The following is a 27,989-nucleotide window of genomic DNA, read 5'->3' as shown; positions in this document are numbered from 1 at the left end:
GAATACATCCAAGTGAAAATAACTGAAAAATATAATTTGATTTGTTAGTATAATTGATAGTAGGATAACATTGAATCACTTTTACAAACGTTAGGGATACAAATAGGACGATTTAAACGTTAGGGACACAAATAGAACTTACCCCAAACGTTGGGGATAAAAACGATACTTTACTCGTCAAAATTTATAACTTAAAGATAAGTTAACTTAATTACAATCTTTGATTTAGTCAAAAAAAATGAGTTGTTATATAAGTTGATATTTATAAATTTGTCATACAACTTAATAGAGATGAATGTAAAAAAAAAAAGGCTATAGTACACACTTGTACAATTTATGTACAACTTAATCAACTTATAAACCAAATGTATCTTCACAAAATACTATATATAGAGGGTTAAGGTATTTACTAATGTATGTCATATTTTGCATAGAATTAATGAGTGAAACTTAGAGAAAAAAGTAGTAAAATCTTTCATATATATAATCCATTTGTATGAATTTTCATAATATATAAGAGAATATTATAGACTTCTCTATGTATTGTGAGAGAATATAATTTTGCCACTTTATCATATTATTTTTATTATTGTTTATATTCTTGTTTACTTTCATCTATTTCTCGTTTATAAATTATAGTTGTGTAATATTAATGTAATATTAATAATTAAATAATTAAATATAAATATAAAATTATTTTATACTAAAAATATATTAAATATTTAAAAATAATTATATTACGTATATATTAAAATTAATTATAAAATTTAATTATTATTATAAAATATATATTAAAATATAAACATACATAAAAAATAAATTAAATTATATATATATTTATATATAAATATATTAATAATTAATTTTAATCATTAATTTTAATGTAGGAATACTATTTTTTTTCTTTTTGCAAATGATGATGGTTGATTAAACTAAATGAAATTACTGTTTTGACGTTGTATGTTGTCTGAGGACAGGAAACCCTGCAATCTGAAAAGCCCTTTAACTTTAAAAACCTCAGTGAGATTTGATCTGATTCTCTTTTAACACACTTAACAGTAACGAATCATCATCCATCAATGCAATGCCAATGCACTCGGTCCCCATTACAACCCTACACCTCTTTAGCTTCTTACAATATTCATAACAAAATCTTGAATAACGTGTTCCCTCATAATTTCATATCCATCTACATTTCACAAATTAAAGCATTCATTTTGTAGTAGTTGAATTACTATATATTACTGAAAAAATTTCAAGTGTACTGTCAGTATTTCAATTGTTTTAATTATTAATTTTAATTAATATATATTATATATATATATTTTATAATTTAGATCAATAATTAAAATAATTAAAATATCAATGTTTTTGATACACTTAAAATTCTTTCTATATTACTACTGCTATTTAGTTTTCTTTCTACCTAGCTAGCTATATATGCTATCACATTGCACATTAATATGTATTGTGAACATGAGACATACATAGCCCTAAATTTTATTTGTGTTGTAAATTAATTTAAAGTTGTTCATACTTTTGGCTCATCACTTAGTCAGATTTAAAAAAAATGGGGTTTAATTAGTTAATATTATCTATAGTAAACAATTACCTGATTTCATAAAAATCGAACACAGTAATTAAAACACAACTCTACTTATTTAAATAAGTAACTAATTTTTACTATCTCTTCTACTCTTCTAAAAAGAAGATCGTAATAATTTCCTATAAAAAGAATAATAAACCTATTATAAAAGAAAGAACTACTCATTGAAAAATATTCTTATAAGAAAAAACAAAAAAATACTTATTTGTTGAATAGATAATAAAGAGTGAGCAGTGATTTACTAAAGTTATGATTATGAAAAGATGTAAAAGAATTAATTTTTTATTCTTTCAAATATAAATTTATCTACTCTAACACATATATTTTTTTATTTTAATATCTAATTATATTTTTATTTTTTTATAACTATATTAAAAAAATAAAGTCAGGTATTTTTATGTAAATACAGTTTTTTTAATATTATAATTTGATAATCTAAAGTATACTTTTTACATTTTTCATGATTTTATTCATATCTTTGATTTTTTTTATTGATTTTATTTTCAACGCCCATTTTTTGTTTTTTTTTTTTGTTTTCCTCACAGGTGTGGAAGTATTAGAATACTTAGGAATAAATTTATATATATTTTATAACTATTTGCACTCTAATTAATCAATCTTATTTACATGTTTCGATGTGGTTATATCTATTTTAATTTTTTTTATTTTAATAGTTCAATCTTATATATTAGTCTGAACATGCAACTATATTTTTCTTTACAGTGAATACCTTCATTTCTTTTATGAAAAATAATATAATCGGGAAAATTTTCCAATAATATTAATGTGTGAACGATATAATTTTCAATTCATAATTATTATGTATTATTGATCTAAACACACACAATGTTTTATAATTTGCCCTTATTGTATAGAGTGGTAGAGTGTGTTTGAATTTGACATGAGGAGGAGCTTCATTGGTTTTACTTTGACTCTCAAAATTGGAGGGTTTTAACTCCAAGTCCAAGATTTGTTGGATGTTTCTAAAAGGGTGAAAGTTTTGGAAGAGAGTACAAGAGTTTTTTTTTTTTTTTTTACTAAAAAGGATCATCTTTACTCTTCGTCATCGTAATATTATCCTAAGTTTATAATTTTTGAAAAAATATAGTGTTATTATTTTTTTTGTTATCCCCGGTATCTTCAATTCGAACATATAAGTGAACTGATTACTCGATTAGTTATAGTTGGTTAGTGTTATTTTTTGTTGTTGCCCATAGTATCTCTCATTAAAATATTTTTAGGTTGAGACAACATTTAAAAAGTGTTGCCTAAAAACTGACAAAAAGTTGCTTTTGATCTATAGCAGCACTTTTAGACCTAAGGCAACGTTTTTGAGGAGCGTTGCAGATGCGGCCGTTGCCTTAGATCAAGGCAACACTTTTTTGCTTCAACAGGCTAAGAACTAATCTGTTACGGATCTGAATTCTATTGGCCAATAAGTTATTACATGCACAAGGCGAGATTCGAACCTTCGACATTTGTTTTTGTCACCGTAGGATTTCTTTTTTCTCTTTTTGGTGCGGCTGTTTGTAGACTGTAGAGCTATAATGCACGGATACTGACGCAGACATGGGACACGTTGACACACAGACTTTAAAATTTTATAAGACATGGAGACAGACATATATATAAAATATAAAGTTTTTTTAGATAAATTATGATGATATTTTGTTATTTTATTGATATTAAAATGTAAATTATTTTATTAATTATTTTTAATGTCTTATTTTAATTATATAAAATATTTAAAATATTTTTGTTTTAATAAATAATAATATATACTATTTCTAAATTTATTTTAAGAATATATATTAAGAATAAGGTCGAACACATTGATACGTAATGGTATTTAAGAGTGTGAAAGTGTGTCTGGAGTAAAATTTTTTATTTTTGATTAAGATTGAGTTAGACATAACAAACACGTATATTGAACAAGTATCAATGAGCTAGTGTCGTGTCCAAAATATATCTGATACATTGACACGATAATTTAACAAAGTGTCTATGTTTCATAGCTCAATAGTCAACTAAGGATGAACAATAAGCCCAAGTGTACTACACTTTACACTTATGATGCAGTTATGCCATAATTTTTAAATTAAGCCCAAACTTTGAGCCCGATAAGAAACTAGACATTGGACAAAAACAAACTACTACTAGTGAATACATATACACACAATCTCGCACACATGTTCATTTTTTAGTTTTTCTTTTCCCTTTAAATGAGCTTTGTTATGTTCTTGTTATTCATCCAAAAATTAATAGATATTAAAAGGTTGAATAGGAAATGAAAAAAAAAGAAACCCTGTTTAAGTGTAGAACTATATTATATATATGTTTTTGAATCCATGAATTGGACTAGATGCTTGATCTTAATAATTCAACTTTTATTCAAGGGTTTATATAAATAATTTTATGCAATGTCATTATTCTACATTCGGAAACTAAACTAAAATCAATGGTTTAGTTTTTGTGATTCTCTTTAATTTGATGTGATCTATCCTAAGTATTCTCATGAATCCTTCACCATAATACCAAAATATGTTCTTCAAAGTTCAAACCACAACTTCAGTTCTTTTCCCTCATTATAACCAAACACTTTAATTCTAAATTATCAGCTCCTAAAACAGTTTATTCTTATCTAAATTGTAGCGTAATGAATTTCTTCATTAACAATGTTATGACTTAATTAATTTAAGAGTAAAATGACAGATAAATCCAAAAGAATTTATATTTTAGATAGATTAATTTCTAAAGAAAAAAATACCAATAAAATTTTTTAGAATAACAAATGTAAACAAATTAGTTTAAATTAAGACCTTTTACTTTAATTATAAGGACTAATTTAAAAATATATTGTTCATATATATTATTTTAAACGACTTTATTGATTTTTTTTTTTTAAGAATTAATTTGTTCAAAGTGTAAATTTTTAATATTTTATTTATTACTTTTACTCTTAATTTAAAGGACGACCCATTTTAAGATACAAATATAATTGCACTTAGGATTCGATTTATTATATTTGAAGCACATAACAAAGTTCATCATGTACGATATCCTTTTTAACTTTTAAGCATAGCAAAAATAAATAATAAATAATTAAATAAATAAAGAAAGATTAATTGAATATACCAATATAGTCTTGATTATCTATATAGCTCCAATCTGTTGTACATAGCACGAGATGTACTAATTGAACAAAATATATATATATATAAATTAATACGCAGAGTGCATTTTTCTTAGAACTTAATAATAATTTTTAATTAGAAAATTCTATGTTGTATTTAATTGAATTGTGAATGTGTGATTATTTAATTAATCAGCAATTTTCGATTGGGACTAATGGCAATTTACCACCATAAATCTCTGGAAGCTGGCTCTCATCTATTTCTTCTAGCAATGTTCGTGTTATCTTTTTGTTGTCCACAAATACTATCTGCACAATAATAAATGCAAAATTTCAAAATATTTATATATTAATATTAATATCTCAACTTAATTAATATCTCATCAATTTCAGAAATTTCTTTGAAGTGTGTGTTGTTACCTTCTTTTTGGTGTTGTTGTCAATAAAAGGATAAATAATTTGCCACACTTTCATAAACACATAAGGTGCATGCAAAATGAAGAGCTTCCCCATTCTTTCTGGGTTGTAATCCTGCATCCAAAAAAAGGGGTTGTTTTCATGACCAACAATATTGTTTCCTTTTATTTCATCATTTTTGTATTCAAAGTGTTAAGTTAAAAGGGGAGTGCTAGGTAAACAATGACCATTTTGAATAACATAAATAACCACCAATCAAATAAAAATACACTATATCCTAATTTAATGTTACTGATTAAATTTAAGATTAATTTACTCTTTTAACTTTATTAATTCACATTGTTCACACATTGTTCAAAAATGTTGTTAGTTATCTATACTTTTCCTAAAATAGTTTAGGTCTTCTAAGTCAAATGCACTTTATCACTTAGCAATTAAGAGTTGAAAGACAAATAAATCCTGAGAACTTATACTTTGGACAAATTAATTTAAAAAAAATATCAATAAAATCTTTTAAGATAGCAGATGTGAACACACTACCTTTAAATTAATTTCCTATGATTAAGATAGAAAATCTTAATTTGAACTAACTTGTCCACATTTTTTATCTTAAAAGATTTTATTAATACTTTTTTTTATTAAATTTATCCAAAACATAAATTGTCAAGAGTTTATTTGTCATTTTTCTCTAAGTAGATATTATTGATATTTTAATTAGTCTTCTAAGTTTCTATCATGTATTTATATCAAACATGCTACGTACATACAAAAAATCAATCGTGCTTGATAGCTAATTTTTTGTGTGAAGATAATAATATTTTTTATTTTCCATTTACAATGTTCAAAGTAATCAACTAACTATTTAGCAAGTTGAACAACACCAAAAACAGAAATGTAACGGACACTAACTACCTGCAATTACTTCAACAAATTAAAATTATTGGTAAGCATAGATTCATAATAAGCTAAGAACAATGGAAGATAGAAGGGCACACCTGCAAAATGGTTAGAGCATTAAGGTAGCCACGAATGTCACTGTTTGCATATCCCCAACCCTTAATATCTGCTATAGCACAAAACTTTTCTTGCCCCGCTGGCATCCTGATTCATCAAAATTAAAACATTCTTATTACAATTTAAGGTTCTTGCTTTTCATTTCTATAAGCAAAATTAGAATAAATTACCATTTGTATCTATTAAATATACAAACGTTGACAAATGTATCCATATAAGAATAAAATGACAATTGTATCCACAGAAGATACCTTCCGTGTGCTAAGAATACCCTAACGGACTAATTGTATAACCAACGTCCGGCTACTCTTGGCACACGAAAACCATCTTCCGTAGGTATAATTGTCGTTTTATTCTTATATGGGTACATTTGTCAACATCTGTATCTTTTATGGATACAAATGGTAATTTATTCGCAAAATTATATAAGAGAAAGGGGTAAGTACCTTGAACATAACTTATCAATGGTAAATGCTACGAACCCTGTTATACAGAAACACATAAAAGAAGGGGAAAAAAAATGAGGGGACAACCTTCTCAAAAGGGAATTTTCTACTAAGTTATAAAAAGAAAGCAAGAGTCTATCTATCCTCAAATTTAGGAAAATGTTGCAATTTAAAAGTGAAAACTCAGGTGCAGTCAACTTCACGTGAAATTGATAATTGAGAGCCGTTAGATGAAAATTTAGTCAAATCACTCAAATCATTTAACGGCTCTCTGCTATCAACTTCACGTGAAATTGACTACACCTGAGTTTTCATCTTAAATTAAATTAAGATTTAATGCACAGTTAAGTCTTACCAAGGACTTCATATATTTCTTTCTCGGAGAAAATGTGATTTAGTGCAATTTTTTATGTTTTAACTTTTAAAATGTTGCCAAGGAAAAGTTTCTGCTAAGTTTTTATTGAAATTTATTCTTATAATACATTAAGGGAGATAAATTTATGGAAAAAAATTAGCAGAAAATATATAGATTTTGCACTTTTTAATGACTTTTAAGAAATCAAATTATACATTTTAAGAAGTTTAGAGAGGTAAATTTCAGATGAATCAATGTTAAATTATTAAATTGCATGTTTTCTCTTCTTTCTTTTATCTATAGTAAAATCTAAATTCCACTAGAATAAACTAATCTAACTTGAGCAGAGTTGGTCTGGTCTATCATATCTTAGTATATTGATTTTCATGTTTCTAACTACAATATTCATCTGAACTGAGATCTTGTTGAAGAGTTAACAAAAAAGGTATAGAAGCATTGAAATTTGTCAACCATTTTTTAATTAATTGTCGTTGGGTAAAAATTCCGACCAAGATGTCTAGAGTTATTTTCACATAAAGATAAAAAATTCAAATATTGACATATATGTTTATCGGTTTAACTGAAAGAATTATTCGTTTTTTTTTTTTATATTTACAAACTTGTTTGAAATGCATATATATTTTAGATCTAATATGTCATTGATTCTAGTACAAATAAAAGATTATTGAAAATAATCCCCTTTTTTCTACCTTTGCCAGAGAGTTCTCGACTACTGGGAGATTTCGGGGATGAATCAAGCGAGAGAACATAAAAGGAGAAGACAACACATCCAACTCAAAACCTTAAGATAATAAGTTAATGGGTCTCTCATCTTATAAACTCCTCACTCTTCCTTACTTTCTTGGATGTGGGACTAACTTTAACACACCTCACACTTGCAACACTAACAGATAATAACCCCTCTAAACTTCAACTTTTCCTTATAAATTGTGTATAAATTTTGGTCTCTCTTAAAATTTTTATTTTAATCTGTTTATATTAAAAAATTAAACTTTGGCCGCTTTCCAAATTTTATGCTAACTCTGCCCCTAACGATAAACACGATTAGTTGAAACTACATAATACGTGTCAATATTTAAACTTACAAAACCCCTCTAAACATCTTCCTCTAAATTTTGTGTTTCACCTTTTAATATCCAACATATGGACAATTAATTAAGGTAATACTAATTTAGGAAATAAAAGTGAGAAATGAGTAACAATGTAACATACTTTTGAAGCCATCACCACCATCACTTCCTTGGTAATGTTTGGCAGCAAATGCAAGAACTATAGGTCTACCCTGTTTATCAAAGCCTTGAGAGAACAATTTCCTGTGTGCAAGTTCCTCAGGAATCTCTGATGGAGACACTCCATTTGGCACAAAAGAGAGTTTCCATTTCAGGTACTTAAGGAACATGTAAGAAGCTTTCTCCACATCCAACTCACGTGCCCTCAAGAACCTTCTAAGTGTTAAATCATCTACATCCTATGCCACCCCATGACCCATCATCAAAAACAAACACAATTTGCATTCAAATCATCAAAGTTATAAACTTTTTCCCATAACAAAAAATGGGTATTCTTCAATTATGCTTAATAATCATCCCAAAAGGCATAAAAATCAAGGTCAACGATTCACAAATCATAACATATATATCTATTGACCCAAATTATATGCCACAAATGGTTAAAAAAGAAAATGTCCCATGAAAATTTCTTCATCCAAATGGGTTTGATATCCCCATCAATTAACATCAATATGGTAAAAAAACAGATCCAACATTATTAGGAAAAACAAAAGTACTATGATGATGTTGGAAACTATAATTTGGTACCTTAGAAGCCGGATCTTTGCTTTCAACAAAAGCTCTCATGAGAGTGATTTTTGTGACCTCAGCATCACTGCTATCCTTCAATAATGAACCACCATTTTGAGCTGTTGTTGTTGATTCTTCTTTTTCTTTCACCGAATCTAATGTTTCTGCCTTTGATGATGATGATGGTGATGATGATTTTTCAGGTTCAGGATTCGTTGACTTCATTATATTATATTCTCTTTTAGATTTCTTCTCTGGGAATTTTTTCTTTGAGCCTCAAGAGCAATACAAAATTCCTATAATAATAATAATAAATGAATAATATGGATCATAGTTTATCAAATATATATAAGTGCTTGAGATGGTGCCAGAAAGGGAAGATTTTTTTTTTCATCATTAAAATTAAATTCTGATAGCGATTCTGTGGTTTTGGTGGTTTGAAATTTACACAACTTCAACTACCACATCGTATTCCCAATAAGTTGTGTGCTTTGATTTTTTTTTTTCTGTTTCATTTTTGTCTCTTATGCATCCTTCCTTTGGTGTTTTTTTCTGCTCATAATAACAATATCAATAAGAATAAGAACAGCAATAATATGAATAAACCACAACAATTAAGAATAATAATATGAATATAGTGATATGTGTTAAAATGCTAGAAAGTCAAATTTTTCTCCGAAATTTTCGGCTAAAAAAATTCAATGTACAAGAGAAATGTAGTCATAAGCAATTAAGTTAGATATTGATAAAATTATTGGATTATATGGTATACAATATGGCGGGGACATATTGTCCCACCCCCAAAATTTTTAAAAAATTATAAAATTTAATAATTAAGTATTACACCAAAGTTTTTCCCATATTCAAAAAAAAAATCTTAAATAAAAGTGTCATGAAATGATATCATACGATTTGAATTTTTCTTTTAAAAAAAATATCTAAATAGTAAGTAGCGATTTTGTCCTTTTTTTTCTTGTTATTTATCTATTATATAAAAGAAATATGAGGGTAGTTTATCATCATCAATAATAATAATAATAATAATAATAATAATAATAATAATAATAATAATAATAATAATAGTTTTGAAATTAACTAACTACTAAGATAATAAGTAACAAAATTTATGCTTAACATATACAAAATTATAGCTGTTTAATTGTCTCTTATGTGGTTTTTTTTTTTTTTCTCTTTTATCTTCAAAAATTAGCTGTATCTTTTTTTATTTTTAACCATCAATAAATTTATCCACGAATATAATTTTTTATTACTCATTTGAAAAATATAAAATTTTGAATTTTTAACATCTTTTCTATCTTTAAATAAAAGATAAAATTATAAACTATGAATTTAATACATATAGTATTTTTCAATTAAGTGATATGTCGGTTAAGTAGTCAAATATTACTTATATTAACGAAATTAGACAAGAATAGAAAAAACATCAATCATATATGAGAAAGTCTAGGGAGCCAATGGCCTAAGCGCACAATGAAAGTTTAGAAAGTATTAGAGATATCATTATTAGTGTTACATTATCCTATTAGGTTACGTTTTTGGGATGAGTGGTTTCAGGACATGGTATAAGAGTTCTAGATGCAGAAGGTCAAGAGTTCGAACCTTGGTGAACCCAAAATTAACTTTTTATAACATGAGATGTTTATTATCCCTGGTATCCGGATGGTTATCCTTGGTATCCGGATGGTTATTCTGCATGGACTAACCTATTAAACCTATCAAAAAGAGTAGATTGGATTAAAATTTGAAATTCGCTAAATTAAAAAAAAAAAAATTCGCGCAAACCCGTGAGATTTGATGCAGATTAACTTGTCCGGACAAAGGTTTTGTTGAGTTTGAGAAGAACAATAACATTTATTTGATGATGACAAACATTAATAATTTGGGCTAAAAATTCAATAATGTGTATAATTTATTTGGTTATTGTACATAAAAATAAACCGCCCAAAATTTTCTTGGCAACACACTCTTCTCTTCACTGGCCCGTAACCATTGTACCCAAACACTTTCTTTTCTTTTCTAAGCCAAAACCCATGTGATTACCCACAAATTAAAGATGAAAAAATGTTTTACAAACCAAATGGTAAGTTCAGATGGTTTCAAGCAAAGTAAAAAAGATGTATCACCAGATTTATGCATTAAAAGGGAAAAAGAGGAAAAAGTCAAAGTTGGAGCCAAAAAAATAAAATCAAATCTGATTTGATGCAGAAGAAAATCAAAGAAGATGAGTTACTATCTTTTTGTTACACATTTTTGGGTAAGAAAAAGAAAATACAGGTTGTTATCTCTGTTGTAAAAAGTTACAATTGAAACTTAAAGTCAAAGAATGAATCAATAGTTTAGATTTTTGAAGTCAAAAGAAAAAAGAAGAAAGAGAAGCAACTAGCCAACTCTACCAGCCATGTAATTTTGCTGCTATCCCATCACTTATTTATATTTCTGCTCTGATTTTTGAGAAGAAGCACAAAGTATCAAGTTCAAGTTTTGGAAGCTTTATTCTTATATAAAAGCGTAAACGACTAGAAATTAAAGTAAGGAGAGAGAACCCACAAATTTGAACCTATCCAGTACCCTCACCACTCAAGTCTGAAGTTTTGGAAGTAATGCACCTATACTAAAAGGAGCATTCTGCCAAGATGGAAGACAACATTGAAGAGTTCTAAAATCGGGTTATGCTTATAACTTTCAAGCTGTTTTATTCTTCTCCTTCATGGTTCTTTATCGAATCTTCTATTTTCAGTTTTATCTTTTTTTGTTTCAATCAATGAAAAAAAGGCATAAATGTGAGGATTTAAAAAAAGTCATTGAAAGAAAAGACAAAGAGAGTTAGTTTGGAGAAAAGTCTAAAGATTATTTCTATCTCTTTTATAATCTATTTCTGTTTTGTTTTTTGTACTTGAGAGGTATTCTTTACTAAGATGGGTGAGCACTTAGGGTTGAAAGTATAGAGAGTGAACCTAGTCAAATCAATCTTGGTTAAAAATTTGGTTTGTCCCGGATAGGATTAGAAAAAATCCTAGAAATTTGGTAAATGTAAATATTTGAAAAGATAATGAAAATTCTACAATGCTTATAGTAGAGACTGAATATAGACCATATTATACAAGGTGGTTGAATCAAGATATATGGATGTATACTTTTTTCTTCTTTGTTCTGTTTCTAATCCATTCGTTATGAGACAAAAATAAATTACTTCCTGCATAATCACTTTTGTAGACACAGCAAAATTTGTTCTTGAAATTGAAGTTAAAAAAAAAAACTTAAAAAGCAGCTCTAGATTTAATCCCCTCTTTTTTAGACCATTGAAAATCTCGAAGTTTTTTTTCTTTCTCTCTTTTTTTTTTAACAAAAAAGTGATTAGTGTTGTAGCCTAAGTTAATGGACTTAGAGAGCTGAACTTATTAGTTGGTTAATAGTTGCTCGTAGTCTTAGTTAGTTAGAATTGTTAGTTGACAAAGTTAGTTAGGCATATTAAGTTAGTTAGTTGTTAGCTCAATATAAAAAAGGAAAAGTTTAGAGACTAGCAACTTTATTAAATTTTGGCCAGTATGTAACTAGCAAAGAAAAATGAGTCATTGGATGAAATCTCATACTAATCTCACACCATTAAAATCTTCATTGATGACTATTTAATGGCTACAAATCACAAAAGTTACTGTCCCCTAACACTCTTCAATAAAAAATTAGTGCAGTCAGTCTATTGGATTATTAGAGAACTGCTACTTTTGTGTAATCAAGGGTGGAGCTAAAAATTTTTTATAGAAGGAGCCAACATGCAATAAATAACTTGAGAAAAGAGAAAAAACATAAAATTAGAAAGGCTAAACTGTAAAATAAATAAATTTTTGTATAAAAATTATTAAGTTAGGGAATCATTTCCCCCTACCCTGTTATGTAATGCAAAAAAGTAGATGAATCAATCACAATTTTCATCTTTTTCAATTCTTTTTTTTTTTCTAATTCACATTTTTAACTGCACTAACATCTTATTGTTTTGGACTGAGTGCATCATAAGAAATTTGTTGTAAAATTAGATACCAACAAAAAAGATTAATGAAACTAGAAACTAAAAACTGTACTGTGTTGTCTTACAATGATAGTCTTTGAGATAGTTTTATAATCTTTTAATTTTTGTTGGTTTTCTGAATTCAATTGGTTGAAGGTTTGGATTTGATATATGTGATGCAAGATTTTGAGATTCTTCAGCAGTATTTACAGAATGAGCTGGTTTATTAATGATGGGTTCAACAAATTCAGAATTTGAATTTGATGGTATTTGAAATTTTTGATGATGTGCAAGTGAAATATGAACTCCTTGGACATGTGTGATTGATGTAAATTGGGAACAAATGAGTCAAAATTATTGTTTATTTTTTTATATATTGGTATAATTTTGGTGTAATATTCAATTATTAGATTTTATGGTATTTTTTAAAATTATTAGAACAAGACAATACGCCCCTTTTTATTGACAATATGTCTCCCTTGTATTGTATATTTTAAATACAAAGAGGGTGTATTGTCGTGCTTCTACAATTTTAAAAAACACCATAAAATTTAATGATTGAGTATTACATCAAAATTTTTTTAATATACAAAAAAATTAGACGAAAATCATAGGTAAATGGATCAAAATTACAATATTGGGTGGTTGATATTTGTTGTGAATTTTCAGTGCTTGTATAGATCAGAATTACGTGCAAAATATGAAAAATGATTTTCATAAAAAATAATATCTCCAGATGTAAAAATTCTTTTAGTTTTTAGATCAATAAGTGTGAATTTTTTTGTTCATTTTTTTAATCTAAAAAAAGTATATTTTTATGCTCTTGAATCCAATTTAATTCTTCCATTTATAAGAGTTGAGACATAGACAAGACACCAACAAATTTTTAAATTGCACACATAAAAAATGTAATTGAAAAATAGTTTAAAAGATATTTTTTATTGAGAAATTGATTTGGCAATATGTTAATAATATGCACAGCATGTTTTACTGCAAAATTCTAAAAGTATTTTGGCATAGATAAGTGGAATAGTAATATTCTAGCCATTCCTAAAGTGTATTGGTATTTTTTTTTTCACTAAAAAATAAAAAAGTAAAAAAATTTAAATAAAAGATAAAATTATAAATTATAAAAGCCAATCAAAGTAGAACTCACATTTTGATTTTTATATATATTAACCTATGAAGTACGGACACTTCGTTGAGTTGTCGTGTCTGCGTGTCGGACACATTTCAGACACAACACTGATCGACACTCGTTCGATACGCGTGTCTGCTGTGTCCAACCGTGTCTTAATAAAAAATAAAAAATTCTTCTCCGACACACCTAGACACATCTAAATATTATCACGTATCAGTGTGTCCAGTCTTATTCTTAACATATATTCTTAAAATAAATTTAGATATAGTATATATTATTATTTATTAAAATAAAAAAATATTTTAAATACTTGATATAATTAAAATAAGACATTAAAATTTTAATTTATATTTTAATATCAATAAAATATCAAAATATCATTACAATTTATCTAAAAAATACTTTATATTTTATATATACACGTATTTCCGTATCATACAAAATTTTAAAATTTGCGTGTGGGCGTATCTCGTGTCGTGTCTCGTCAATGTCAGTGTCTGGTCATCATAAATATTAACATAAATCTTATATATACGGATTTATTACATAATATTAAACATAATATTTTTCTTCACCTCACGGAAACATGATAGGATGAGTTGGGTGGCAAATATGTCAAATAAGTACATTTTAAGTGGTCACATACTAACCGCACTAATCAATTACCCCAAGAATGGAAGAAACACAGCCACATCTTGTTGGGTCAAAATTAGAAATCAAAATCCTATATTAATTAAGTGGTCACCACCTCCACCTAGGAATTAAAAAGTACGCAACTTCAATACGAGAAATCATGAGAATCAAATTCAATCGGTCAGTTTAACTCTGTTAATTTTGAATCAATTATTAGATTGGTCAAAAAATTTATTAACTGAGCGATATAATTGTTTAACAGTTAATATTTTTAAAATAATAAAACATAATATTTTTTTCTAAAATCAATATATTATTTATAAATATATTATTTTGTTATATCTAATTAGTTTTCAATTAAATTTTAAATTTTTTAATTCTATTAATTCAATAACGGATTTGATTTTTAATTCTATTGATTTTTTGTTACACTTTCTTGATTTGATACATTTCGGACACGACTCATCGATACATGTCCAATATACGTGTGTTTTCTGTGTCCAACCATATCTTAATAAAAAATAAAAAATTATTTATTGAACACACTTAGACACACTTAAATACCATCACATGTTGGCGTGTCCAGCCTTATTTTTAGCATGTAGTCTCAAAATGAGTTTAGAAATAATATATATTATTAATTATTAAAACAAAAAACCATTTTAAATACTTTATATAATTACAAAAATGTTAAAAATAATTAAAAATTTAATTTATATTTTAATATCAATTAAATATCAAAATATTATTATAATTTATCAAAAAATATTTTATATTTTATATATATACCGTGTTTCTATGTCTTATAAGAATTTTAAATTCGTGTGTCTACATATTCTGTATCATATCATGTTCTGTATTCCTATATTCGTGTTAGTATCCATGTTTCATAGTACGAAATGAATTCGATATGCTTGTTTTATTTATAATATGTTAAACTTTAAACAACATATACAATACACTATAATATAATGAAACATCTTTCATAAAGAAAAATCATTGTCATTTTGTCAATTAGAAGAAGAATATAGAGTATTATTGCACTAAACTTTGAAGTAACCAAGTTAATAAAATTATTATTCTACTTCAATTAGTACTCATGATTCATGAATGAATAGTGAATTACACAAGCGTATTATAGATTAGGGCAACTCACTCAAATTTTATGTGTTAATTTAAGAGAATTACTAATTTAATTACTATGGTATGGTCTAAAATGTTCCAAATTTATTTAGTAGAATAATGGAGCATACATCATTTATTTAGTTTAAACTCCTCCTCCCACACTATCAACAAGCTTAAACCATTGACTTTCAGCATCACATGACTTATGTGTGGTTAAGCACTTACAAGTATTGGTAACAATGATGTTATTAGTAGTGTCTACATCCAAACAAACCCTAACACTAGAACCATTTTTGTTGACTCTAGATGAGAGGTGCATCTTAGAATCAGACACCATTTTCCATGTTGAACATTTTCTTCCAAGTTTTGGTGCCTTCCCTTCTCCATATGCTTTCAAACACAAAAGGGTACCTTCTATTGATAGCTTTTTCTCTTGTGGTTTGTATTGCCAATGATCAGAATTAGAACAAGGTCCCAATCTTAATGGGTCAACTGTTGACTTTGTCAAAACACATAGACCGGTCAACGGATGAAAAATCACTTTGTGTTGCTTAGCTTTTGATGACAATCCTGGCCCTGCATTCATGTCAATAGGAATATAGTTAGGGTGACCAAAATTTATAAAATGGGAAATTATTATTTAATTATTTTTTAAAAGTTAAAATACAAAGATATGATATTAAGATAACATAAAATAAAAAGTTTTTTTTTAGTTTTTTTATTTTTTTTTATGAACAAAAAATTGCATGAATTTTGTCCGATGGCAATTTTTTTTATGTCTGTTTCTTTATATTTCTCACTAGTATTATTAGCATGGAAATCTATAAAAACAACATGTGTTAAATGAGTTTATTAAAAAATAAAACAAAGTTATATCTACTACTACAAAATTTTGATATATTGCAAGTGTACTAGGGAGAAAAAAAAAAAAGACAACTTAGCAAACAATTAATTATTAGATCACAACCAAATAAATTCACTATTTTTTTTTAAATAATCATTTTATTTTTTTTATTTTATTTTTTATTCTTTCTTCGAAGTTCAAACATCACAATTTCACCCGATATTATTAGTCACCCACCACACCACCGTCGGTCGCCCATCCGTCGCCATTAACCCACCTACCATCGCTTCCAGCCACTTAAATTCTAAATCTAAATTCTAAACTCTGAATTAGTTTTACTTATTTATTTCACTTCCATATATTTTTTTCTACTTAAAATTTGGATGTTTATATTGTTTTAGTTTCAGATAATTTTTTTTTCAATTATTAACTTATTTTTATCTTAATTAACTGAATTGATGTTGGTTCTTTAAACTTTTTCATATTTAAATATCAATAATCATGCCAAAAATAGTAATTAATAAATACATTAAATTATGAATGTATGAACAAATAATATTTTACCTCTAAAAGGAAGTTGAACAGCTGAGATCTTGTGCAATATACTTGCATTCCTAACCCTAATCCAATCCTCATTAAGAACACCATAAACCTCTTCAGCTCCAACTATAAAATCTCCATTTCTAATGTAATAACTGCCAACAAATGTCCACAAAGCCCAATCCATGTCAAGTTCAGCCAACATACCCAAATAGCAATTCAAAAACCTATTATCACCCAAGTTTGTGCCTTTCATGTTCACGCCGAACTCACTCAACATCACTGGTCGACCTTGCTCGAGCAAGAAGCTAGAGTTCCTCATTGCCTCTCCTAAGATCTTTGCACACATTTTGTTTGGATTCTCAATGATCCAACCTGGGCCTTTCCCATAGCTATATTGGTGTACCTCAAATACTAGTTTTCCATTGAAGGAGAGTTTTAATGGTTGATTCTTAAGAAATGATAAGTCTTGATCCCAAACTAGGCCAGAAACAATTACTAGAACATTTGGATTTGCACCATGAACGGCTTCTGCTCCTTCAGCCATGTACCTAGCAATATTAATGTATTATTATTTAAAGAATTTAATTTCTATATACTTTTTTTTTTTTACTAAAGATAGGAGACTCGAACACACAACCTCTTAATTGAATATGAGAAGACTATGCCATTTGAGTTATAACTCATTGGCATTTAATTTAATTTCTATATACTGAAAATATAAAAAAAGTTTAATTTTATACTTACATCTAATAGTGTATTAAATTGTTATATCATAAATAAAAAATATTAATTTTTAAATCTATTACTTAAAAGTCATTTAAATATATGAATTTATTAATGCAGTTAAGATAAAATATAATGATAACCAGGAAGCTCAAATGTTAGTTAAGGGTAGGTTAGTTTTTTTTTTTTTTTTTTTTGAACAAAATTAATTTTGTGTATAAAATTTATAAATTATGATTTTTATAAAAAAAAAATGTTAATTATAATGGCTTCTTGGTTAAAAAAAAAAATCAATTTATAAAAGCTTGTTTGTCGTTCTTTAAAGTAAAATAGGTTTTGAAATCGTTTTTATGTTTCAATTATTGAGAGAAAAAAATTAATATTTTTTTTAATAATAAAGTTAACTACTATTTTTTACTATGAAATTCAGTATGCATAAGATTTAGAATTTTAAGTACATGCTTTAAATTCTATTTTTGAGATAGGAATACAAATACAAAGAGACAAACATATAGAGATAAAAAAAAACTATTTTTTATTGCTACTTTTAGAAAATACAGAGAATATTCTTTTTTTTAGTATAATATTTTTTGTTTTCGTCTTAATAACCAAATAAAATTTTGGAAGAATTTTAAATATATCTAGAATAATACCAACGTTTTAGTAATTTTAATCGTTATTTTAATTATAAAAAAATATATAATATATTAATTAAAATTTACGATTAAAATTACTGAAATATTAGTGTTTTAAGTATATTTAAAAATTTTTCTAAATTTTTATCTCTTAGAGAGAAATAGTATTGGAAACATTTTAAGTGCACCGGGAGTACCGGTGCTCCAGTTGTTTTATCCGTTGATTTGAATTATAAAAAATATATATAATATATATTAATTAAAATTAACTGTTAAAATAACTGGTGCACCGATACTCTCTTGGTGTACTTGAAATGTTTCCAATAGTATTTAATGCAATCATCAGAAGTAGATAGGGTAGATTGGAAACCTAGTTACCTGTACCAATCTTTGAGGTTGGATCTGGGACCTCTTGGCTCATTTCTTAAGCTCATAGCCACAACATTAGTGACTCCATTAAACATGGTGGCCATTTTGGTAAGGCCTTTGATCCAAACATGTGGATCAAAATACTTGTCTCCAAAGAACCCATTTTGGTCTGTTTCAGAACAACACATTGCTGGTTTGGTACAGTGGTTGTCCAAAATCACCATCACATTGTTGTCTCCTAGGCTTTTTACCACTGCCTGGGGCAAATTAGTAAATATACACAAAAAAAAAGGATAAATTATTTAGAAAAAATATTACTAGTGAATAAAATAAAATAAAATAATGAGGAGTGGCCAATTTATTTTTAGAGACTAGAAACCAACATTAGGATTAAAGTGGAAAACTTTTAAAAAAAGTGTTTATCCTTTTGAAAAGTAATAAATATCTTATTTTTTGCTTGACAGATTAAAAAAAATCATGTGACTATACTTTTAATTTTGAGAAAATATAGATGGTTTTGAAACCATCTATAGTTCTATAAAGATATTTTTTAAAATTAATTTATATTTTTTTTAAATTAAAAAATTTAATATAATTTTATATATTAATGAATATGTATATTTATTAATACTATTTATTACGGTTATATTATGTCTACTAAAGTCATGTTAAATATATAACAATTTTACTAAACACAACTTTTGTAGTTGAAAATCACTTTTATTTTTATTTACCAAACATGGCAAAAAAAAAAAATTTAAAATCTGTCTTTAGAAAATTAGTTTTAATAAACTATTTTTTAAAGGGCCTAAGTATTGAATTATTGATAACATGCATGAAAAAAAATGGAAACTTTTATTTCCTCTAATAAATAAATGCTTTTTAAATACTTCACATGAATACCAGCTACACTTACTAAAAAGTAAGAAACATCTGAATTTGCCAACATAAATCTTTTTGCTTTTTATAGAACTTTATGAAAATAAAACATTGGTTTCTATTTTTATTTTTATTTTTAACATAAATTTTTAAAAATAATAAAAACAATAAAATTTCACTTCGTTTCTATTTCTTATTGGTGCATTCTATAGTGCATATCTATATTTGCCTAACTTATTAAAAGAAGATAAAAACTAATATTTAAATTAAAAAAATATAAGTAAATAATTTTTTAATATTTAAAATTTACCATACAAGATAAATTTGGCAAATTCGACACTAAAATTATAGGCACCATAGAATTTGTCTTTCTTATTTTCACTATTAATTTCACATTAAAAAAAAAAAGCCCATGCCGTAGATTGAGAAGGTTTATCATAAAAAAATTACCTGAAAAGCATTGATGAGGGGAAGGTCTAAGATAGAGGGGTTGTGGGCTTGGATACCATTAATATCATCAAAAAGCCCAAGCCTGTTAAATGATTCTTTAACAGTGAGAGAAGCAAGAGACTCATTGATGACTAATTCAAGAGGCCAAGTGAGCCTAATACAGTTAAAGCCCATGGGCCTTATCCTCTTTGTAATGGAATCAAGTGGTTGCTTGCTTAGGCCCTCAGCCACTACAGCAAGCCCATGGGCCATCCAACTAAGACATGCAAGCTTCACCCTCTTCCCTCCTTCTTCTTCATCCACTATCCACCTTCCATTGGTGTGAAGTGGAAAAGCCTTCACTTTGGTTTTGGTATTTTGGAGTGTAGTACATGATAGAAGAAGAAAAAGAAGAACATAGAAGAGAATAATAATAATTTTGGTGCAAGAGAATCTAGCCATGGATGGTGCCTTATGCAATAATAATAATGCATATGAATATACACACAATGCATGCTACTTATTAGGATATGGAGGGTGTCACTCGTGACTAACTTTTCCTATCAATGGAAAACTCTTAATTATTGAGAATTTTACCCTAATTAGGATGCTATATCACTATTATTATAAGAAATTTAAGTACAGTTAACTTTATATGAAGTTAATAGTTAAGAGTTGAGAGTCGTTAAATGACAATTTAATCAAACATATCAAATTATTTAATGACTTTCAACTATCAACTTTACATGAATTTAAATATGAGTTTTCATGTTATTACAATTGATCACAATGTATTTAACATTGCATCCACAAATACAAAATTTATTTTTAAAAAAAATTAATACCAAAGAGTAAAAAAACATATATTTTATACTTGCTAGATACTTAAATAATCTAAACAACTGAGACGAGACATGGGATAAATGGTAGATTTATTAGTTTTTATATCAAGCTGCACCCAAGTATTTGAAACATGGGTTTAACTCATGGCAAAGTATTTGATGGAGCTTTATAAGAGACTTTCATCAAATGGAGTTGTGCAAAATATTTATAAAATTATCTCAATTTACTATTTTATATAATTTTTATTAACTCCTCCATCAATGACCATATTTATATTATCACTCTTTATTTTTTTTATCGTCATCATATATGTTAGGGCAATGTTAGGTAATCTATGATTTTTTTGAATAATATGAACAACTATCAATAAAATAAAAATACACTACATTTCTAAATTATCTATCTAAATTTTAATATTAGAATAATCATTTATATACCTAGTAAAATAAATATTCGATATATCTATTGTTCACCATTATTATTGGTTACCTATATATATATTTTTTTATTAATGTCTATGAGTCCCTATTTCAGGTCATGTCTATGCTGGTTTTAGCAATTAAGTAGAAATGAATATTGTTGTTTCGTATCAAAACTCCTTGTTGATGGAGGGGTTATTAAAAAAATATATAAGATATCTGTTGATATGAGTATATATAAAAATATAAAATAGTAGAATAGGATAATTTTGTATATATTTTACATAGCTTCGTTGGATGAAACCTTCCTATGAAGTTCCATCAAATACTTTGCCTTAACTCATATATAGTAGAATACAAAAACCTATATAGTTGTGTATGGATGTGAATATAAGTTTGTGATGTAATACTAGGAGATTATCTAATTTATTCGAAAAAAAGATAAACATCTATTTTTTTTTTTTTTTTGTCTTTTAGATTATGTTTAGTTTTGAGAACAAGATAAGACATCAAGAATATGACACAAAAGATAGGGATACTAAAATTAATGTTTTTTTGTATTTATTTGATGATAAACTAATTAAATATAAGATAGAACAATTAATAAAATATCTAATTTACCTTCATTTTTTCCTTCACACAAAATTTAGAATAAAAAATAAAATGATAAAAAATATAATTATGAAAATTTGATAGTGATCATAAAAGAAAAAAAAATAAATTATCTTCATTCACCTAGTGCTTTTGTCTCCTTTCTAGTTTTTTTTGTCAGAAAAGATACAAAATACACTAATTCAATTTTTTAAGAGGCTAGAATATAATGTCTCCGTCCATATTCAAATTCTAATTATATGGATGTAAGAGTTTAACGAAGGGGTAAGTGAATTCTATTTTATTGAATGATGGTTGGATATTCCTAACTCCGCCTATGTTACACTTGCGGTACATAGCCGGTCCCAAGCCCGGACAAAGGAGGAGGATTGTGTTAGGTTTTCGACAACCAACATAAAAATATAGTCGAATCCCCATGACATGAATCAAAGACATTATTGTGCTAAAGCTAGGTCGTTGCCCGGAAGCAACGCGCTGTATGGCTCGAGTACGGTGTCAAATGAGCAAGAGCCGCTGCATCGGTGTCCGGATGCGGTGTTAAATGAGCAAGGGTTCTCGCGTTTTCGTGAACGAACGAGGGTAAATAAGCTAGTTCACAAAGTAAAAGGTAAAGGTCGGAGCGACAGAAGGTTGAGATTCGGGACATGGAACATAGGCACTCTAACAGGAAAGTCCATGGAGGTGGTGGACGCCATGACAAGAAGGAAGATTAACATTATGTGCCTGCAAGAAACAAAATGGGTTGGTGCGAAAGCTAGGGAGTTGGATACTTCTGGTTTCAAACTTTGGTATACAGGAAAGACGAAGAATAGGAATGGGGTTGGAATAATTGTGGATAAACAGTGGAAAAATGACGTAATGGATGTCAAGAGGGTGGGAGATCGGATCATCTCTATCAAACTTGTGGTGGAGGGAGGTGCTTTCCATGTGATTAGCACCGATGCACCGCAAGTGGGTTCGGACGAACAACACAAGATAAGATTTTGGGAGGATCTAGAGAGTTTGGTTCAAGACATACCTTTATGAGATAAGATTTTCTTAGGAGGAAATTTAAATGGCCATGTTGAGAGAGAAGTAACTGGATATGAGAGTATTCACAGATGCCATAGTTTCGGGGTGATCAATGCCGAGGGTAAAACTATTTTGGACTTTTCCTCAACCTTTGATCTTCTCATCGCAAATACATGCTTTAAAAAGAGAGACGAACATCTTATAACCTATAAGAGTGGCATGACAAGCTCTCAAATCGACTTCTTCTTGTTGAGGAGAGTCGACCGAAAATTTTGCACTAATTGTAAAATTATCCCAGGAGAGAGTTTGTGTAACAATCGCCCCTTCTAGAAACAAAATTAAATTTGAAGTTTGAAAATCAGTTAGGAGATAAGTTTAGAATTTTGAAATTTTGGATAGGAACCTGGTAACCACCCTCAATTTGAAATTTAAAATATCCCAACCACCCCATCCCCAAATGTATATAAATAGGGGAGCACCCATAGGTAGAAAATCACTTCTCTCAAACACTTATCCTCTCCCTTCTCTCTCTACAAAGAAATAACATTCTGTGGGCAAACACAAGAGGCAAGCTCAAAGAAGCGTTAGAAAAGAAGGTAGGGAATTATGTTTTTTTAAACTCTTGGCATGTGTTATGTTCCATTCTTTATTATTATTTTCTTCCATGTTATCATGACATAAATTTTCTCTCACTCACCTTTCATTCATGATGATCATGTCTCTCCACCATGCCATTCACGTCTTCTTGAATCGTTATTATATGTCTCCGTATGATGTTCATTCAATTATTTACTATACCCATTTTGTACTATTTCATATAATTATGTTGTTAATATTCTCTTTAGGTCGATAGTACATGCCCTCTTAAGATACTTATTCAATATCCTATATTATTATATTGATATTCCCTTAGGGCCAAGAGTACATGTCTTCTTATGTCTTGTTCAACATATAGGTATATGTGTGATCTCTTACCATATTCCATCATGTGCATCCATGTAACCTATTATACCATTATGTTATCATCATTCCTTTAAAGTCAAGAGTACATGCTTTCTCAAATATTTTATTTAAAAAATTTAATCCTATGTGCATCTATGTGATCTCTTCTATCATTATTCCTTTAAAGTCAAGAGTACATGTTTTTCTTCAAAATATTTAATATTCTTATTATGTGCACTTATATGATTTTTCCCTTGTGTACATTTAAAACAACCTAAATGTAAATTGAACTGAGGGAATGATCTTTCGGTAAGAGAAGGTGACCCCCAAAGACAAGATATCGATATGATCCTTCGGTAAGGGAAGGTGATCGATCGAGATGATCCTTCGGTAAGGGAAGGTGATCGAAAAACGTTTGGGATAAGAACCTTCGGTAAGGGAAGGGGACTATCCCATCAATTTTATATAATAATATATCTTTTTATATGACTCTCTTCTTGTGTATGTCTGAATAACCTTGATTGTAAATTAAACTGAGGGAATGATCCTTCGGTAAGGGAATGTGACCCCCAAAGACAAGATATCGATATGATCCTTCGGTAAGGGAAGGTGATCGCCAAAACGTTTGGGATAAGAACCTTCGGTAAGGGAAAGGGACTCCCACTTATATCGGTTTGAGCTCAATACCCTCCATATAAGTTATAAATTAAGAAAGAAGAAGGCACGAATGAAAGCTTGAGTTCTATGTTTTCCTTAGATTTAATTATGATTATGTTGATGTTATCCTTCTATTTTCCTATATGTTTTCCCTTTCTTCTACACACATGTTTTACAAAAAAGAAGATGCATATTACATGCCATGTTATACGCTTGTTTTTAAAATCCCGCACGTGGGCTGGAGATGGATATGGAGGTGTTGCATAGCACTCCTACTGAGACGCTAGGTTCTCACTCCCTTTCTTTTCCCATACTGTCTCCAGAGGAACATGGCACAGCGGATAGAGACGACGCAGTGCCCCCGAGGGTAACTTCTGAGTATGACCCCTCAAAGCACGCGTGGGTAGTTGCGACCACTACTACCGTGCTCCAGACTATCTACTTAGGTTGAGAACCCGTGGAAAAAGAACCCCAGATGCCCGTCATAACCTTCCTAGATAGGAATGCTTCAACATCTAGAAAGCGGTCACCTAAGGTGGTACACCTCGAGTCCGACTCCGAGGCCGAGGAAGAGGAATCCGACGACCTTGGCTAGAAGGAAGACACCATGGAGGAGGATCCAGAGGAGGAGTTGAACTCTTGCGGAAGTCCAAAGGTGGAATACGTACCCTATTCCCCCACTTCGGCACCCCGTCGAGTTTTGGTTCATCCCACGCAACGGAACCGGGTCTTCACTGCGCGAAAGGGTGTTGGAGGGAGACCCCTGGTACCTCGATTCGTGAATAACTAAAGACTCCTGATCAAGGATAGGATAGGATGCAAGTAGGGGAGCCTCTTCGACGAGATTAGTTTAGGACGTAGTTAGCTTCTTTTCCTGTTTTAGTTTCCTATACATATTTTTATTTTGAAACGTACTCATGGTTAAGATGTTTATTTCATTTTTATTAAAATTCCAACGTTTTAGTGCTACCCATTTTCCGCTCTACGCGCATTTACTCCTTCCTTGCGTAACGATTTAGTCATTTCTTTGCTTAATCAAGTGTGGCACCTTATTTTAAAGACCCCCACGATAGTATAAAACTTAGGGTGTTACATTATTGGTATCAGAGCAAAGTCGATCCTAGGAGATATGACTAATGAAGCCTCTTCCTATGGTTATCCATAAACAGGGAATGTCCAGCAGTTTCCCCACCCTCTGCCGATGCACCCCAACGTCAAGGACGAGTCTTTGCCCTCAGCAAGTCTGTAAGAGGGTTTACATCCTCATTTCAGGTAGATTATACCTTGCTAACCTAGTGTGCCTCCCTTTAGTAGGATTAGACATCATCCTAGGAATGGACTGGCTCAACGAAAATCGAGTCTTGTTAGATTGTTTTGAGAGAAAAGTCATCTTCCCTTCTCAATCCATACGAGACACACGTGACCTTCCAAGATCCTCCGAAGACACCAGTACGAGGCAAGAATATGCCTTGCTAAATTCGGTAAAAGCAGACTCCCATCAGGAGTTCTGTGAGATACCAGTAGTACACGACTTTTCAGATGTCTTTCCCGAAGATATACCCTCATTTCTTCCAACACGAGAGGTTGAGTTCTCTACAGAATTGATGCCTGGGACAGGGCCAATCTCCATAGCCCCTTACCGGATGGCTCCAGTGGAGCTCACTGAACTGAAGAACCAACTAGAGGAGCTGCTGCAAAAAGGATTCATCAGACCAAGCGTCTCTCCCTGGGGAGCTCCAGTATTGTTTGTGAAGAAAGAAGACGGCAGCATGCGTCTCTGCGTGGACTATAGGCAACTCAACAAAATCACGGTGAAGAACAAGTATCCCCTCCCAAGAATAGATGACTTGATAGACCAACGACAAGGTGCAACAGTGTTATCAAAGATCGACCTGAGATCAGGGTATCATTAGATAAGGGTAAGAGAGGAAGACTTTCCAAAGACAACATTTCGAACGAGATACGGACACTACGAGTTCACAGTAATGTCTTTTGGGTTGACCAATGCCCCCGCCGTCTTTATGGACTACATGAATAGAATTTTTTGACCTTACCTCGACAGTTTCGTGGTGGTATTCATAGATGATATTTTGGTTTTCTCCAAGACAGAAGAAGAACACAGGAGCACTTGCGTGTAATACTGGGAACCCTTCGAGAGAAAAAAATTGTACGCAAAACTATCCAAGTGTGAGTTTTGGATGAAGGAGGTACAATTTCTTGGACATATGGTCTCCGGCAACGAAATATCAGTAGATCCCAGTAAGATAGACTCTATACTAAACTGGGAAAGGCCGACGTCAGTAACAGAAATAAAGAGTTTTTTTTGGATTGGCGGGCTACTATAGAAGGTTCATAAGAGGGTTTTTCCAACTAGCCCTGCCGTTAACTCGTTTAACCAGGAAGGATACCCTGTTTACTTGGACGCCAGACTGCGAAAGAAGCTTCCAAGAGTTAAAGTGTCGTTTGACATCCGCCCCAATACTAACCTTGCCTAACCCCGACATGGCCTTCGAAGTTTACTGCGATGCCTCAGGACAAGGATTGGGTTGCGTACTAATGCAATACAAAAAGGTAGTAGCATATGCGTCAAGACAACTGAAGACCCACGAAGCCAACTATCCAACTCACAACCTTGAACTAGCCGCGATAGTATTTGCGCTGAAAATATGGAGGCATCATTTGTACGGAGTTGGGTTTCATGTATTCTCCGATCATAAGAGCTGAAAGTACCTGTTCGACCAGAAGGAACTCAACATGCGACAAAGGAGGTGGATGGAGTTTCTTAAAGACTACGATTTCGTTCTAAATTACCACCCAGGGAAGGCTAACTTGGTGGCTGACGCTCTGAGTCGGAAGGTACTCAAGGCATCATGGCTGATGATAAAAGAGGCAGAGTTGATAAGGAATTTCAGAGACATGAACTTACAAGTCACCCTCGCTCCAAAAAGCATACGTCTGAACCACCTAACAGTGGCAAGTCAATTCAAGGAACAAATAACTAAGGCACAGAGTTCTGACCCCAACTTTCAAGAAACCCTGCGCCTTGTCAAAGAAGGAAGATTGAAGGGCTTCACCGAAGGAGAGGACAAGGTATGGAGATACCAAGGTCGAATCTGTGTCCCAAGGGAAGGAGACCTTCAAAGCAAGATTGCGGAAGAAGCCCACAAAGGAGATTTTACCATTCATCCTGGCATGACGAAGATGTACCATGATTTGAAGAAGATGTTCTGGTGGCCAGGGATGAAAAAGGATTTAGCCACGATCGTGAATAAATGCCTGATTTGTCAGAAGGTAAAAATCGAACATCAGAAACCATCAGGGGTATTGCAACCCCTTGGCATCCCGAAGTGGAAATGGGAAGACATATCG

The 27,989-nt window shown here is 29.8% G+C and overlaps 2 protein-coding genes across 2 annotated transcripts; both read right to left on the bottom strand.

Annotated features, from left to right (window-relative positions):
- Positions 1 to 4,731: 4,731 nt before the first annotated feature.
- Positions 4,732 to 9,498, bottom strand: LOC107613906 (uncharacterized). Its single transcript, XM_016316096.3, has 6 exons — positions 8,810 to 9,498; positions 8,205 to 8,460; positions 6,617 to 6,653; positions 6,152 to 6,257; positions 5,160 to 5,270; positions 4,732 to 5,048 (listed from the first exon to the last, which is right to left on the bottom strand). The coding sequence occupies exons 1-6, from the start codon at positions 9,014 to 9,016 to the stop codon at positions 4,932 to 4,934; spliced, it is 834 nt and encodes a 277-aa protein (XP_016171582.1). The 5' UTR covers positions 9,017 to 9,498; the 3' UTR covers positions 4,732 to 4,931.
- A 6,298-nt stretch (positions 9,499 to 15,796) lies between these two features.
- On the bottom strand, positions 15,797 to 20,612 carry LOC107614273 (glycosyl hydrolase 5 family protein). Its single transcript, XM_016316497.3, has 4 exons — positions 20,158 to 20,612; positions 18,838 to 19,085; positions 17,123 to 17,649; positions 15,797 to 16,290 (listed from the first exon to the last, which is right to left on the bottom strand). Exons 1-4 carry the CDS (start codon positions 20,596 to 20,598, stop codon positions 15,857 to 15,859), a joined length of 1,650 nt encoding a protein of 549 aa, XP_016171983.1. The 5' UTR covers positions 20,599 to 20,612; the 3' UTR covers positions 15,797 to 15,856.
- Positions 20,613 to 27,989: the final 7,377 nt, after the last annotated feature.

The sequence above is a fragment of the Arachis ipaensis genome, chromosome B8, assembly GCF_059453495.1.
Source record: "Arachis ipaensis isolate K30076 ecotype BB chromosome B8, ASM5945349v1, whole genome shotgun sequence".
NCBI lineage: Eukaryota > Viridiplantae > Streptophyta > Magnoliopsida > Fabales > Fabaceae > Arachis > Arachis ipaensis.
Note: the sequence above shows the minus strand (reverse complement) of the source record. Positions and strands in the feature narration are given on the sequence as shown.